The sequence below is a fragment of the Fulvia fulva genome, chromosome 1, assembly GCF_020509005.1.
Source record: "Fulvia fulva chromosome 1, complete sequence".
NCBI classification, from domain to species: Eukaryota; Fungi; Ascomycota; class Dothideomycetes; order Mycosphaerellales; family Mycosphaerellaceae; genus Fulvia; species Fulvia fulva.
The window spans coordinates 1,249,695-1,264,825 of NC_063012.1; the positions used below are offsets into that span (position 1 = coordinate 1,249,695).

Here is a 15,131-nt window from a genome sequence, read left to right on the forward strand (position 1 = left end):
TGCCTGCTCTAGCTGGCGCGCGGCGACCTCTGCATACTTATACAGCAGTGCTCCACGGCATCGTCAGCTTGCACGATGAAAGCATGCCGTGGTTCGATGTGACGGAGCTAAACCTCAATAGGTAGTGCTGCACTGGTCGGATTTGGAGAGCTCGGAAGCGCCTTCACGTGTAGCTCTCCACCTTCATCTTGTGAGTGTGAGGTCGGCCAGCTGCTACTATACGATGCGAGTCTCCGCAAAGCTGTCTGGTCAATAGTCCTGTACGTATCCCAACACTACAAGCGACCACCTGCAGGACTGGGACGAAAAGTTGCAACTGATCAGGTCAAGCAATATTCTCCACAGCTCAATCACCAAGGGACCTCGACAATAGAGGTGGCCGCCTGCACAACTGCAGACGGATCTTTTGTTAGCGACAACGATTCTGCCGCAGCGTAGCAACTGCTACAAATCGTACAAGCGAGGGCGTTGCACGACGCGCATCTCTCTGCGACATTGCTTAGGCCGGCGGTGCTCGGAGCGTTTTGTAGAGGCTCTAATCACTATCGCACTTTGAAGCACGGCGGTCAGCTTTGTTGTCAGGAGCCCTCGCACGACCACGAAAAGCAATGGCTTCCTCCCTGCCTGACGAATATGGCTTTTACTTCCAAGACAAGGCCATCTTCCTGACTGGTGCCACTGGGAATCTGGGGTCATGCATTCTCTACAGGCTGATCACGCAACTGAAGCCCAAACGAGTATTCGCTTTCGTACGGGACTCGCGGACCCAGGCCATAGAGAAGCTACGGAACAAGATGCTTGGCTACGCAGATGTGCTATCCCAGAGCGACTCGATACACTACGCTGTCGGCGACCTTCGCCTCCCTGGGCTAGGCGTTGACCGGACAGCCCGGCAAGTGCTGGAAGACGAGGTGAACATTATTATCCACACGGCAGCCAACCTATCCCTTCTCGACCCCGTTGCAGATTGCATGAAGAATCACTGCGACCCGACTCTGGAGCTTGCACGAATGGCGACTAGGTTCAAGAAGCTGCAAAGATTTGTCTACGTTTCGTCAGCCTATGCCAATTCGTTCCTCCCCGACGGACTGGTTGAGGAGAAGGTATACCCGCTCCTAGACTCAAGCGGTGAGGATATCGACCCAGAGTTCGAGCGGGAGGAGATCGACCAAACCGACAGTTCCTCATTCACCAAACCATTCGCATGGCCTTATGCGCTGTCCAAGTATCTCGCCGAACGCATCTCGCTAACCCGATACTCCTCGCTTCCGCTGCTCATTGTGCGTCCCAGCACGATCGGGCCGGCGCTTCAGACACCATTCCCGCTTTTCGGAACCGTGGAATCATGTCCTATGCAGTATGCGGCCAAAATCTATCTCCGCGACCCGCAGGCAAGTCGGGTATGGCATGCACCAGCAGGTGCATCATCGGGCACCAACGTCCTGGACGAGATACCGGTCGACTATGTGAGCAACGCACTACTTCTACACGTCGCAGCAGAGTCATACGGCATCGTCCATGCTACAGCACGCAACTATGCGCAGCTGACCGTGAACGACACACTCATGCATCTCATGCATGCTGGAGGCAGTGGCGCGTCAGAGGACATCGACATTGAATGGATCAGCCCCAAGACCGGCCCACAGTGTGCATTAGCGAACCTCTTCGTGGTGGGCAATCGAGATTGGGACTTCTCTTGTGCGCGATCGGAAGCGCTGATGCAGGACGCGAACCTCGCGGGGTCTTCGTGTTACCAAGGAGCTGGCGTGTGCTTTCAATCAACAACGTTCGCTCGCTCTAAAAGAAGAGGTGAAGGCTGAGCGATCTATTTGAGAGCAATGAGGGGTGTTCACAGCTGTGTAGACGATCATTCGTTGCCAAAGTCGAAAGCTGCAAGCTTCCGAATTAGGCAATCGTTCAATTACCATATGCGGTAGGTGTAGACGACGGTTTGGACCAAGGCTTGGTGAGAAAGTATGTTGCCGCCGATATCTGTCGACTTCGCTGTTAGAGAGCTGCTAAAAAGACCGTATACCCATAATCTTAGACTACGTCGACGCGCTGTACCCTCGACTTCATTAGTCGGGCCTCGCTACTGAGCTATATGCCAGCGTGTTGAAGCAACGGCCTAGGCTTCGACAGGGAGTCGAAGCGCTCGGCGGCAATCAACATTGTCACCAGCCCTCAGACCTTCGACTTCACCAGCACGCACGCAACGAGACTGGTCAGCATGCGGTCCGGCGTCCTCGTCCTTTGATGAAACCTCTTCGCACAGCACATTACAGCCGATATGCACGATACGCCGGGCAATTGACTGCACGATTGAAGCACACCAGGTTTATCTTCATCGTCCCCGCCATCGTCCCAGGGCTGAGGGAGAGCGTAAAGCAAGATGGAGCCTCTCGCCATCTGTGGCATGTCCATGAGACTGCCCGGAGGCGTGCGAGACGCTCAAGCATTTTGGGACACCTTGATCCAGAAGAAGGAGCTGCTATGCGATGTTCCGGAGGACAAATTCAATGTCGACGCTTTCTACAGTCCCCATGGGAAGTCTGGCACGATTATTTCCAGGACAGCTTTTTATCTCACAGACGCAGAGCTGGCGTGCTTGGACACATCCATGTTCAACATCAGCCCACACGAGCTGCGGCATATCGACCCCGAGCTGCGAATGTTGCTCGGGATCACGCACGAGTGTCTGGAGAATGCTGGCGAGAGTGATTATCGCGGCAAGCGAGTAGGATGCTATGTGGGCCTTGGTCTTGAGAGTACCCCAAAGCGCAACACCGTGGCCGCAGGATCGGGCTGAGCGAGTCAGTGTGAACTCATTCGGTATTGGGGGAGCAAATGGTCATGTCATTATTGACTCTGCTCGAGCGTGGGTGCCCGCAGAAAGAAGGGTGATAGCCGCACTTGGGACCCCCGTGGCAGTGTCTGACTGTGGTGTACATGAAGCGCGTCATGCAGCGCGCGTCTCACGCGGTCCACCACAGTCTAAGCCACTGCTCGATGCCTGGTCCCCTTCAGACCCATACCTGGAAGATCGTAGCAGGTCCGAGCCCGAAGTACCTCGTTCACAGTTGCTAGTCTTTTCCGCAACTCACGAAAAGTCCCTCGCCAGGCTGAAGAGCTCATACGAGACGTTGCTCGAGGACAAAACCACTAACCCAGCGGACTTGGCCCGCACCCTGGGAAGACATCGGCAACATCACAGATACCGGGCATTCTGTGCCACGTCTCCGGACGGAGAGGGCGCACACTTCTCCGCCACAGCGCGCGTGTCGGGAAGCTCTCGCATCGTTTTTGTATTCAGCGGACAAGGAAATGTCTGGCCACGCGGAACAGAGAATCTCTTAAGAGAGAGTTCGATTTTTCGTCAAATGCTGACAAGGCTCGATGCGATCCTCGCCAGCTTACCAGCGTGCTCCCTCTCGCTCGAGAAGGAGCTGCTACGTGATGGAGACAGGAGCCGCTTGCAAGACGCTGAGATTGCGCATCCTTTGAGTGTGGCGATGCAGATATGTCTTTGCAACGCACTTGGAGCACTCGGAGTGCGTCCTGAAGCTGTAGTAGGCCACTCCAGCGGAGAGATCGCTGCAGCTTACGTCTCCGGTGCCTTGATGGAAGAGGAAGCGATCAAAGTGGCCTTTTTCCGAGGCCAGGCGATCGAACAGGACACGACGTTGGGAGCCATGTCTTCTGCCGGACTGAGCCGAGATGTAATTGACAGACTCGCTCTCTCTGGCGTCACACTTGCCTGTGACAATAGCCGTTCAAGTGTGACATTGTCGGGTCGGGTTGAAGAGGTAGAAGAAGCAGAAGCTAGCATCGTAGAAGCATATCCAAATGCTCTAGTTAAACGAGTCGCTGTGGGCCACGCCTATCATTCCAGATATATGAGAAGCGCAGGCGAATCATGTGAGCGGATACTTGCTGGTCAACTTCGTCCGACGCGTCCACAGTGTGCCTTTTACTCTGCATTGAGAGGTGGACTTTTCGAGGAGTCGGATGAGCTGGGGCCTGTCTACTGGCGGCAGCACATGGAAGGCTCAGACCAGTTTTGAGCGGCTACTGAAGCCATATTGTCTGATACGGAAGGGTCAATTGTCTTTGCTGAGATCGGCCCTCATCCGACCTTGACCAGTTCCTTGACCCAGTCCTGCGCCGAGAAGAATTTTCGTGGATCCTCACACGTATCTTTCATGCGACGTTCCACGAACAGTGCTACAACCTTTCTCGAAGGACTGGGGCGGTTGTACCAACTAGGAGTGTCCCTAGATCTCCAGACTCTAACACCAAACAGAAGGACATTGACGGACCTACCTAACTACCCCTGGCACCATGAAGCTGAATATTGGAACGAGACCCGCTTAGGTCGAGATTGGAGATTTCGCAAATATCCCCGTCACGATCTTCTTGGGACTAGGACAGGGGAGGGCTCAACCATCGAACCATCATGGCGCAATATTGTCTAAGAACGTACAGTACCTCTTCGTCCCAATCAGCGTCGAAGAGATGTACATTACAGGTGGTGAAAGCGAACTTTCCGTGCGAGCGACTGCAGATATCCGTACGAATGGTGCAGTCCTCGGGGAAGTCGTTGCATTCTCTGGTGCAACGATGGCATTGAGTGTCACAGGGCTGACGCTCTGTCCTATCGAAGGCATGGCATCTGATCGCAGGGAAGATCCGCACGCAGCTGCTGACCTTGTATGGTTGCCGGACCCGGGCCTATAAAACCTAGCACTGGCTCTACAGCATGGAAATGAAGCTCTTTCCAAGGGTACGGAAATCTTGGAAAACACAATTGAGCTCTTTGCGCATGCAAACCCGCTGGGAACACTGCTTCTCCATTTATCGGGATCGGACGAGGCAGTTGAGTCATCGCTGGCATCTCTGCGTGCTCGCTCTCGAGAGAGACTGTACTCATCCATTACCATATGTTGCTCTTCTGAGCAGAGTCGTAGCGCTCTGGAAGGAAAGCTTAAGGACTGTGACAAGATCGACTACGCCATCGTAGACAGCACAGCTATCTCAGAATCAGCGCAGCTTGGCTCGCGTGCTTACGACTTGATCGTTGCTGATGGCAAGATCATGGGAAACGATACTGACCGGGAGCGGACCTTGCTGTTCCTTCGCAAAACAATGACGAATAGCGCAACATTGATTGTGCATGAGCCTGGGTCAACGGGATTGGTGAGCACTCCGGCCAATGGCACTACCAACATGCATCAAACTCACTCTGACCTTTGGTCTCGGGCGGGCTTCTGTGATGTATCTGACATCAAGGACAAGATCTTGGTTGCCAAAGCGCAATCGCGGCAAGCTCAACCACCAAGCCCCAATGTTGCACTGCTCTGTGCAGAAAAGGATGGCAAGGTAGTTCGGGCCATAGTGACATTGCTAACCTGTCACGGCATTTCAACAGGATTGTACAGTCTCGATGATCTGGCGCAAATGGAAAGCTCACAGCAAATTGTCCTATCTGTCCTGGACCAGGAAGGCCAATCTCCGCTCTGCGAGGCATCATTACTGGGTTTCAAGAACCTACTGCAGGTCATCCAACGGGCGTCTCATGGTATCCTCTGGCTCACAAAACCCGGGCCTTCTTATGCTGCAATCCTCGGTCTGGCTCGCACAGGGCTTGGCCGTGCTATTGCGCGATGGATGGTGGAGAACGGGGCTGTCCATCTTGTCTTCCTGTCTCGAACGGCTGGACTTGAGCCTGAGCACGAAGATTTCATGAGAGAACTGGAAGCCATGGGTGCGGTGTGTAAGGCCGTTGCTGGGACCGTTGCCGATAATGCAGTCGTCCAGAGACTGTTCGGGGATGCTTGTCCGCCAATCAAGGGTGTGGTGCAGGCCTCTATGGTACTCGCGGTAAGTATCGTTCGCAAATGTGGAGGCCCGCATACAAAAAGCAGCTGACATGTGACAAGGATATCTCGCTGTCCAACATGACATTGAACGACTGGAATACGGTAGTCGAGCCCAAGATCACAGGTACATGGAACCTTCACAACACTCTGGCATCCCACAATCTCGACTTCTTCGTCGTTCTCGGCTCTCTCTCCGGCTTCATACCCTACCGCCACAGTCTCGGACTGGCCGGGTCAATCCTCAACTTCTCCGCTGTAAGCGACATCGGAACACTCAGCCAACAGCCAAAACTCCTCGCCGCCATGAAAGAAGCAGGCGCGCACTGTCTCAGTGAAGTCGACGTCCTCGAGGCGTTCCAGTGGGCTGTTGAGAATTCCAAACCATGGCTGAAGAAGCTTTCGTCAACGAGATGGAGCGAGGAGGGCCGTCTAAGTCTCGGGCTGCGCTCTACGATACCCATGCAGAATCTGGATGAGCTACACCCCTGGAAGCGCGACGGACGCATGGCCGCGTACCACAACAGTCACTACAACGCACTAACACCCCTCTCCAAAAGTCCCAAACCTTGAGCGTTTCGCAAAGGTTAACAGACACGATGCAGAACATCCACGCCGATCCGCAAACCACACTCTCCGACCCCAGCACCGCAGTAGTCCTAGCGGAGGAAATTGCAAAGAAAGCACTTACCATGCTACTCAGCGCAGAAAAGGAAATCGACACCAAGACAGCCCTAGTTTCTGTAGGTCTGGACTCGTTGATTGCCATGCAGTTGAGATCGTGGTGGAGAGATACGTTTCGGCTCGAGGTGAATGTGCTGCAAGTGGCGAATGCGAAGACGTTTGAAGGGTTAGGGCTGTTGGCCGTTTCGTTGCTGAAGAGGAAGTTGATCAAGGAGGAAGCTTGAACAGCAGAACCGTCTGGAAGGTTCATAGATGGCCATTGCTTATCATCCTGTGCGGTAGTTACCAAGAGAAAAGCTCAGATGCTCCAAACCGAAAGCATTGCCCAACACGGTAGACCAAGGGCTGGTGACGAATCACGTTGCTGGCTGAGGTCTTGAGTTTACTTGCAAAATGCTGCGCAACGGGCGCATAGCCGTAAATTATATATACGGTGACGCGTTACAAGCTCGACTGTATAGGCACGGCCTCGCTACTAAGCTACACGCCAGCGGGTTTGAGCAAAGGCCTTTGCTTTAATGATAAGTCGAAGCGCTCGGCGGCAATCAACTTTGTCACCTGCCCTCGCACTCATCACTACGCACCTCCTCCTCTGCCACAGTAGTGGAGTGTACGGGCCCTTGAGCCGTGTTGTGTGTTGACACGTCCATGGCCACAAGGCAGCCCATCTTGTATGCCATCCATCATCCCTCAATTACGGTTGTTACCTTGTTGAAGATTACCAGGTCACCAAGTGGCGAGGGGACGGCATTGCAAAACCGTGGTGGCTATCAAGCCATATGTGGAAAGACATGTCGCTGGGCCATTCGCTGAAAAGCTATGCGTGAAACAGGGTGATGTTTGCATCCATTGCCGTAATAGGACATTGAGCAGCGGCCGAGGACACGATACCATCTGTCCAAGTGCTGGCGACGTGAGTTCGCCGACGACGTGTGATGAGTCGAAATTGCATCACGCCTTTCCTACCTCTCATAGTCCAAACGTCGAAGGAGAGCGAGGCGATAGCAGTATATGAAGTCTGTGCAATATTCAGCCCCATTCGAGCCTCTACCATCCTATGTACATTCCGAGGCCTCCCACTCTCTCATGTTCCCTCCGTACCAGCGATCCCGCAGCCCTTCATTACTGCTCGCAGTCCCTCTGCCGTTACATAAAACTACCCAGAAAAGCAGCCCAGCCTACCCTCCAACAACGCCGTGCTAAACGCTCACAAACCAGACACAAATCCAGCACATCCAATTCGCCGGGCCAGGTCTTCAACAGTAAAGAAAAGATATATATGCCACCCATTCATCAAATGTCCATACTCGCTCTCCTCTCCTTCGGATGCACCTCCCTCTTAGTAAACTCATGAGCCCACTTGATAATATCAAACTCACTCTCCACCCAGCTATCCAAATCAACCAATTCCGGCGCAAGAGCCAGCACCGTATCCTCGCTATCTTCGTGTCGATGGCCGTGTCGACGGATTGTGGTGTCGCCGTGGCCTAGACCAGGGTCCGTGGCGTTTCTGAAGATTTTCTCGCGGAGGGCGTTGCCCGGCACGAGGAGTGCTGAGCGGCGCGTGAATTGGTCGTAGGCGTCTGTGCTGCCGTCGCTGCTATGGACGGGGGTTGGGACGTCGTTTTCTTTGGCCATTTCGGGGGTGTGGAGGCCACTTCGTATTGTGGAGGGGACGGCTTCGTCTGAGGCGATGGTTGATAGTGCGGGTCGGGATGCTATTCGTCGGGCTTGGAGCCTGTTGAGGGGTTCTGGGGCGAGTGAAGGCCGTCTTACAACGGTATCGTCCGAGTCTTCCGAATCATTCAGGATTTGGATTGGCGATGGTCTCCGTCTCTCTCTTGGCTCACTTTGGATGGGAGCGATAGCAAAGTCTCTCTCAGCTGTGCCGGGTCGCCTGTCATGTTGCTGGCTGTCCGACGCCCTACTCGAACTTTCCCGCGACATGGCCGTAGCTGCCTCGACAGCTTTCAGCTTCTGCTCTATGATCCGATGACTGACAGATCGCGACAATGGCATGCCTGCCGGACTCAGCCGACTTCCTTCACTATCGCTCCGACTTCGAGATGCGCGTTCCTTGCCGCTTATAACTGCCGCAACTGGAGGCGGTTGCTTCATCCACATGACCTCTTCCCGTGTGGTTACTCTGGTAAACGTAGCGGGATGCATATCGTTGATCTGAGGGTTGCGGTAACCGGAGAAGTCGGATCTCGAAGAGTCCTTGGTTCTGGCTCGTTGTGGTCTCGTAAGACCGTCGCCATACATTGAGCCTCCAAAGTTGCTTGTTGAGCCCCACAGCTCTTCGTCCTCTCGCTGGTAGCGGCGAAAGTTCCACCGACTGTCCGAGCCATCGTTACTGGCCGTCGCTGGCGGTATCTTATCCCAGCTAGGAGACCCACTACCATAGTTCTGTGGCCGTAGCCTGCGTCTACTATCCGCAGCCTGTGTCTTCCTCTTCCCGCGCTGTAACCCTTGGGGACCCAGGTCGATCTCAGCCTGCCAGTAGGGATTCGTCGAGCTCGGAGAGGGATGTCTGTAGAAGTTCGGATGTGCCTGCTCTAGCAATTCCCTTTCAGCGCGTCCTCTTTTGGCTTCTTCTTTCCTCTTCCTCCGGTAGCGGGCCTCGGAGCATGGGGCACATGATAGGTAGTAGAATATCGCAGATTGTATGCCGCGATGTATTGCCATCGCCTGTGGGCGGGTGTAGGGGGTGTTCACACAGGTCGGTCCGGCGTGTCTAGCGCAATCATGGGCTGCTGGATATGGGTATGGTGGTCGCGGTCACTATAGTTGTTGGTCGAAATGCATATCGCATATATGGGAATCAGTGCGGGCAAGGAGCGTGGCGGACAGCTGCATATGATACCAGTTCGAGTCGCAGACTAGGGGTGTTTCTTTGTGGTATGGAGGACTTGTAGGTGGTGACACGCAAGGGAAGGCACCGGGACAGCGCTGTGCGGCCGAGGGGCGTGGAAGGGAGTCGCGGCCTGCGCGACCGTACTGTGGACGCAAAGGCAGTGTGACCGGGAACTCTGGGCGGTGGTGAACGAACGGGCTTGCCGTTGTCGGGTGATATGGGTGCTAATGCTAAGGATGAGACTGTGGCTGTGGCTGTCAAGCAGAAGACGTCGTCGGCGTGCCTCTCGTGCGTGCGAGGTCACGGAGGTGTAGTGGATATGCCAGGGTCAGGGTCAGGGTCAGGGTCAGGGTCACGATGCCGATGCCTGTGCCTATCGTTGCCCGTGCAATGGAGCCGTTGTCGCTGCGCCTCGTGGAGGAGACGTCCGAGACGAAGTTGGTAACGGTAATGAAACTCGTGCAATCTTACAGAGGAGGCTGCCCGACGGCGGCTCCTCACGTCAGAGTCAGACCAACCACTCCTTTCATCAACACTCGTACTGTATACTGGCGGTCGGCCCGTCGTATGGACTTCAAATCGCGCAGTATCTCACATGAGGAGGGAGGTGCTGTGCTGGCGGACAGCTCAGCGGCTTAGTGATGCACAACACTAACAACATCCCAATGCTAGCAGAGTCTATGCCCACCCGTCCACTATCCGCGACGCTGGGTCCCACACTGACCTTTTCTTGATCAAGGCCCTTCGACCTTGGATGTGTGAACGTGCTTCCTATCTGGACGTCTATGCGACGACATCACGTCTTGCGGTGTGAAAGTGGCAGACTGAGGCCATCAGGTGGACAATGATGAAAGGAAGCCGACTGCCAACAACATCGCGTCACGCCAGCATCAGTCGCAGCGCCAATGCAGCATGAGCTCCGCCGGTGGTCTTTCGCCGGTCTTAGCATACCAGTGGATGAGGCATTCTGGATCAATATGTGCCGCAAATCGAGTGATGGTACAACGCTATGCTGATTATGCTCGCTAAAGTGCTACAGACAGACAATCCAAACACACACACATCCAAGGCCATCAAGGTCATCTTCAAGCCTTCAACCTCCTCTCCTCACAACTCACACAAACCGGGTCTTGACTGTTGCCGCGCAGGAAGTATCGACCATCTGTAAACTCGCCGTTGCATTCCTATGGCCGACAATTAGTATATGATCCTCGACGCCTTTCAATGAGCTCACTCACCATGCACACAAAGCAATTAGAATGCCAATCGCTCCCAAGAGCCTTGACAACCACATCCGTCACCGGCTTCTTGCACTTTCGACACTTCGAGCTGTACCGATTCGTGTGACACCCAACACACCAAGCATACCCATCCTTCTCCACAAAGGGCATGGTGCTGTCAAATGGATCGCCACACTGAGCACAGAAAAAGTGACCTGCATGCCACTCCGCACCACAAGCAACGATGACTTCGCCTTCGATTGGAGTCTTGCAGCTCTTGCATCGCGGGCTGAAGAGCTCGTGGTAGTCCAAGTGGCAGTAGAAGCGCAGAGTGTCGTCTCCATCAGTGGCTTCTTGTCGCATGAACTGCTCCTCGCTCATATCCTCGGGCATGGGGACGTTGAAGCCAGAACGTCGGATGTGGATACGCTCCAGGCGCTCATCACGCTTCCTCTCTGGCTCCGGGTAGAATGCGACACATTCCAGGTTGGTTTTGCATTCGTGACATACGAAGCATCCGGGATGGAATCTTTGACCAGCAGCACTCAGGATTCGGCCAGCAATAGGCAAGGCGCAGTGCGCGCATAAGGCTCCAGCTTGTCGCATCGAAGGCGTGTAGTGTGGCGTTGATTTGGTGGCTGGCAGTGGTGTCGTTGCTGCGTGTCGTGGCAAAGGTCTGGCAGACGGCAATGGTCGCTGCGGTATCTTACTTCGTGTTGGTGAGCCAGTACTGCTGTCTGCAACGGTGACGTTGATTGTAAGAGCTTCAACCTGGATCTCCGGCACATCCCTTGAGCTTGACGCGTCTTCATGAAGCTCATCATCAGGCAGCACAATTGAAGGAACGCTTGGCTCATCCGGAACACTGATTGTCGGAACTGGTGGCATTGGTCCATGGTTCACAGTGACTTGCGGCGGCGCAGGCTTCGCGATCTGGTATGGGGAGGGCTTTGACGGTTCTGGCTCTTGCTTTGGTGCGGGACCCGCGTGCTGCTCTTCCATCACGATTTCCTTCGGCTTGTAATCCTTCTGAAAGCTCACAATAGGCCGTCCTGGCTTATCGCTCACCATCGTTGGGCGCGGCAAGTTTGGGCTGTAGTCCTTGCGACCCTTGCTGGTCGCAGCACGAATATCGTCGCCTCTGATCTCTTTGCCTTCCCTGGTTGGCGTCGTCTTGGGTGCCACCTCATCTGCATCGCGGGCGCTTGCACTTGAAGGCGTTGGCGGTAATGGCTCGTTCGACACATACCACGGATTTCGACTCTGGCTCGGGGAGTTCCGCTGTATCTCAATACGATCGTGCCTCAGTACAGGCGTTGGCGGCAGCGAAGATATCACTGGTGCCGAATTAGAGCGCTCCAGCTTCTCAGCCTGTGCTCGGACACGAGCAAATGGGTTCTTGCGCACGTATGATGGTACTGCTGCTGCAGTGGGCACGGATTCTCTCCTGTCTTCGACTGGCTCTTGCTTTCTCTTCTCAGGAGTTGAGAGGTCTTCCTGTGGATCTTCCCATATCTTGTCATTGGGATGCATATACATCTTCTTCTCTCCACTGAGGATGCGCCTGCTTCCGCTGCTCGACCTACGATGAGCGATGGCAATGTCCTTTTCAACGGCTTTTGCGAGATGGTCGTAGCTCTTGCCGGCCGACTCTCGCCTCTTCTGCACAGACATATTACCGGTCGGAGGGCTAACCTTTCGTGGTCGATCGATCGTGGACACTCGCTTACTGGAGTTGTTGATACTGGTACCGGAACTTTGACTGCCATCTGACGATGTTCGATGTCCTGCCGAAGCGGTGTCCTGGCTATGACTACGCTGATAACTGCCTTTTCGTAGATGTGATCGATAGTCTTTTAGATCTGGGTTGGCAAAGACAGTCGGCGCTGCAGCAGCCCCCGGGTACTTGTGTTTCCACACCAGCTCTGCTGCTTCGTCTTGGGCGTCCGAGTGGATCTTCTTCTCTTCCTCAAGGTCCATGTCTTGTAAAGCTTCCCGCAGTGATCTCGCCTCTTGCTTCTCCATCCACCGCATACCATGCTCCATGTACGGCATACTGGGTGCGTGACGTATAGCTGGCTTCTCAGGCGATGTCGGTACTCCAGGCTCAGGCGGTGTTACCAGAGGTCGCCCGGCAAAAGGCCCACGAGCAGAACACATGCTGCGTTTCGACAAGCTAGACTCTGTTCTTCGGTGGGAGAGCGACTGAGCTGGTATGATAGGCATACTATTGCTCGAAGGTAGGGCCGGTCTGGAAACGTCGTCTGCTGGCTTCGTATCTACCACGTCTGACTCCGCTCGTTTCAACGTGGTGTACTTTGATGACGGAGGCGGTCTTGCGCCGGACGGTCGGGGTGGTCGAGCATTGCGCAGGTCGGCGAGGTACTGTGCTGTATGTCCTGATGGTAAGCCTGCATTCTCTGCAGTGATGCATGTTCGTAGTCTCGACGCTCTTGGCGGTGTATGTGGAAGCGGGAATGACGACGATGATAAAGACATATGAGAGTGCTGACCCATTTGTTCCTCCGACATGGACGTCGGGCGCGGTGTTGGTCTGTCTTTGCTCTTCAGCATCTTGCTCGCTCGCGTTGCCGTGGGCAGTCGGTGGAATGTGCGCTATGCAAGGACGGTAAAGGGTAAGTACTAAGTAGTTAATGCGTGCGATTAATGCAAGGTAGGAGATGCAATGCCAGCAGTATTATCGCGTCAATCGACAGCAGAAACGACTGTGAGAACGGTGATGCTGGTGATGAATAGTAGGAGGAGCCTCCAAACGCCCTGGTGTATGCTGTGTCCACGGTTCTGCTGCCTTCTGGGGGACTTGCCCGTTTGTTCTGCTCAACGCCAGCCTTCCTCTTTCGTCAGAAGTCAACAGTGCAAAGCTTCGACGGATGTTGCGACGGAGACGGAGACGGCGCGAACGCGGAACCAACGCCAAAATCCTGGACCCTACATCTCGTAGAAACTCTCACAGATCAGATCTACTGCATGTAGCCAGACATTACTCCATCTCAACACAGTGTTAGTAAGAGTGAGAGTAAATAGATAGATAGATTTGTCATTCCCCTGTTCTAGGACCCTATTCGGCCTATATAGGTATATATCTATTGTTATATATAACGTACTTTACTACCGACCGGGCTATACTACCGAGCGGGCTACTTTTACTAAGAACTATACCACTTCCACTTTAATTACGACGGTATCTTAACACGACGACATCCTACAGAATCGTTACTAGGAGGACAATTCCTCTTTAGATTCTTCGCTATCTAGCGAGTCTACTTAATAGATAGATATATTTATTATTCCTCTATTCTAGGACCCTATTCGGCTTATATAGGTATATATCTATAATTATATACAAAGGGAAACCCAAATAGGTGAAAACCCTTCCCGCCCCCGACTTCTCCTTATCTAGATTAGCTTTCCCTCTAAACGTACGTAGTCTATATTACTACCCCGTTAGCCCCTACTCCTAGCTAGTCTCGTCGCGCTACGCCGTATCCTCTCTTCCTACACTACTCCTACTAGGCGGTACTGTTCTAGCTAGCCCTTCTCTAGTATCTAGTTCGTAATACGCCGTAGGTCCTTAGCGTTATTAAGAAGTGCCCTAATCGTCCGGTTCCTCGCCTTTGCTATCTACTCTCCCCTTCCTAGCGACCACCTCGGACAGACGAGGAGTGCGTACCGTACGTTCTAGGAGCGATAGCCGTAGGGGCAGCTAGTATTCGTGTATCCTAGAACCTTCCTCTATAATAGGTACCCCTAGAGGCCGATGTGTTTGCTTCGTAGTTAGGTTACTATACTACTCTATGCCCTCGTAAGGCGGTAGTAGATAAGCTTCGGGGGGTGCTTGACCGCGGATTTTGTAGCTAACTATTCCTTAGGTTGTCCCGCTAGCTAAGGGCGTCTACTATACCCTATAACCTAGTTGTTCCACCTCTCTTTCTATAGTTGCTCTATAAACGATTTCTTACCTTCCTATTATATTGCTAGCTGTTCGTCCCTTGCCCTATAGTTCGGCTCGTTTCCGGGTCGAATGCCCCTATACGCTAGTACTGATTCGCGGGCCCTTACGACTGTACTAGCGATAACCTTCTATACTAGGTACTATACCGACTTGCCTAAGTAGGAGGTCCGTAGTCCCTAGATATATAGGTCGATCGGCGGTATAGCGGTCTCGTGCTTAAGTATCCTCGTTAGTATCGACTTATATACCCCGGTGACCTTCCTTAGGCATTGGTTTTAGATCTTCGCTAGCGGCGCGACGAGTCCCTTCGATAGGTAGGCCCTCTCGCCTAAGGACTATACTTAGCTACTATAGGTAAGGACTGGCCGTATAATAGCCGTATATAGAAGTCGTGACTACCGGAAGTCCGCCCCCTATATAGACGTAGTGAGCCTCTGGTATAATACTATATTCTGATTAGCTTTCCGTAATATTACCTATACGTACTTCCTCTACCGTAGCGCCGGGTCTACCTATAGTCC

The 15,131-nt window shown here is 53.6% G+C and overlaps 4 protein-coding genes across 4 annotated transcripts; 2 read left to right on the plus strand and 2 right to left on the minus strand.

Moving 5' to 3' along the window:
* Positions 1 to 608: 608 nt before the first annotated feature.
* CLAFUR5_00277 (Putative fatty acyl-CoA reductase) lies at positions 609 to 1,820 on the plus strand (the record flags this gene model as incomplete). The annotated part of the gene is made up of 1 exon (XM_047899425.1): positions 609 to 1,820. One exon carries the CDS (start codon positions 609 to 611, stop codon positions 1,818 to 1,820), a length of 1,212 nt encoding a protein of 403 aa, XP_047755844.1.
* Positions 1,821 to 2,392: 572 nt separating this feature from the next.
* On the plus strand, positions 2,393 to 6,784 carry CLAFUR5_00278 (Squalestatin hexaketide synthase; the record flags this gene model as incomplete). The annotated part of the gene is made up of 7 exons (XM_047899426.1): positions 2,393 to 2,768; positions 2,815 to 3,987; positions 4,066 to 4,469; positions 4,516 to 4,710; positions 4,759 to 5,880; positions 5,940 to 6,435; positions 6,471 to 6,784. 7 exons carry the CDS (start codon positions 2,393 to 2,395, stop codon positions 6,782 to 6,784), a joined length of 4,080 nt encoding a protein of 1,359 aa, XP_047755841.1.
* A 1,069-nt stretch (positions 6,785 to 7,853) lies between these two features.
* CLAFUR5_00279 (uncharacterized protein) lies at positions 7,854 to 9,248 on the minus strand (the record flags this gene model as incomplete). The annotated part of the gene is made up of 1 exon (XM_047899427.1): positions 7,854 to 9,248. One exon carries the CDS (start codon positions 9,246 to 9,248, stop codon positions 7,854 to 7,856), a length of 1,395 nt encoding a protein of 464 aa, XP_047755840.1.
* Positions 9,249 to 10,502: 1,254 nt separating this feature from the next.
* CLAFUR5_00280 (LIM domain-containing protein) lies at positions 10,503 to 13,211 on the minus strand (the record flags this gene model as incomplete). Its single annotated transcript, XM_047899428.1, has 3 exons — positions 10,503 to 10,601; positions 10,656 to 13,027; positions 13,151 to 13,211. The coding sequence occupies 3 exons, from the start codon at positions 13,209 to 13,211 to the stop codon at positions 10,503 to 10,505; spliced, it is 2,532 nt and encodes an 843-aa protein (XP_047755267.1).
* Positions 13,212 to 15,131: the final 1,920 nt, after the last annotated feature.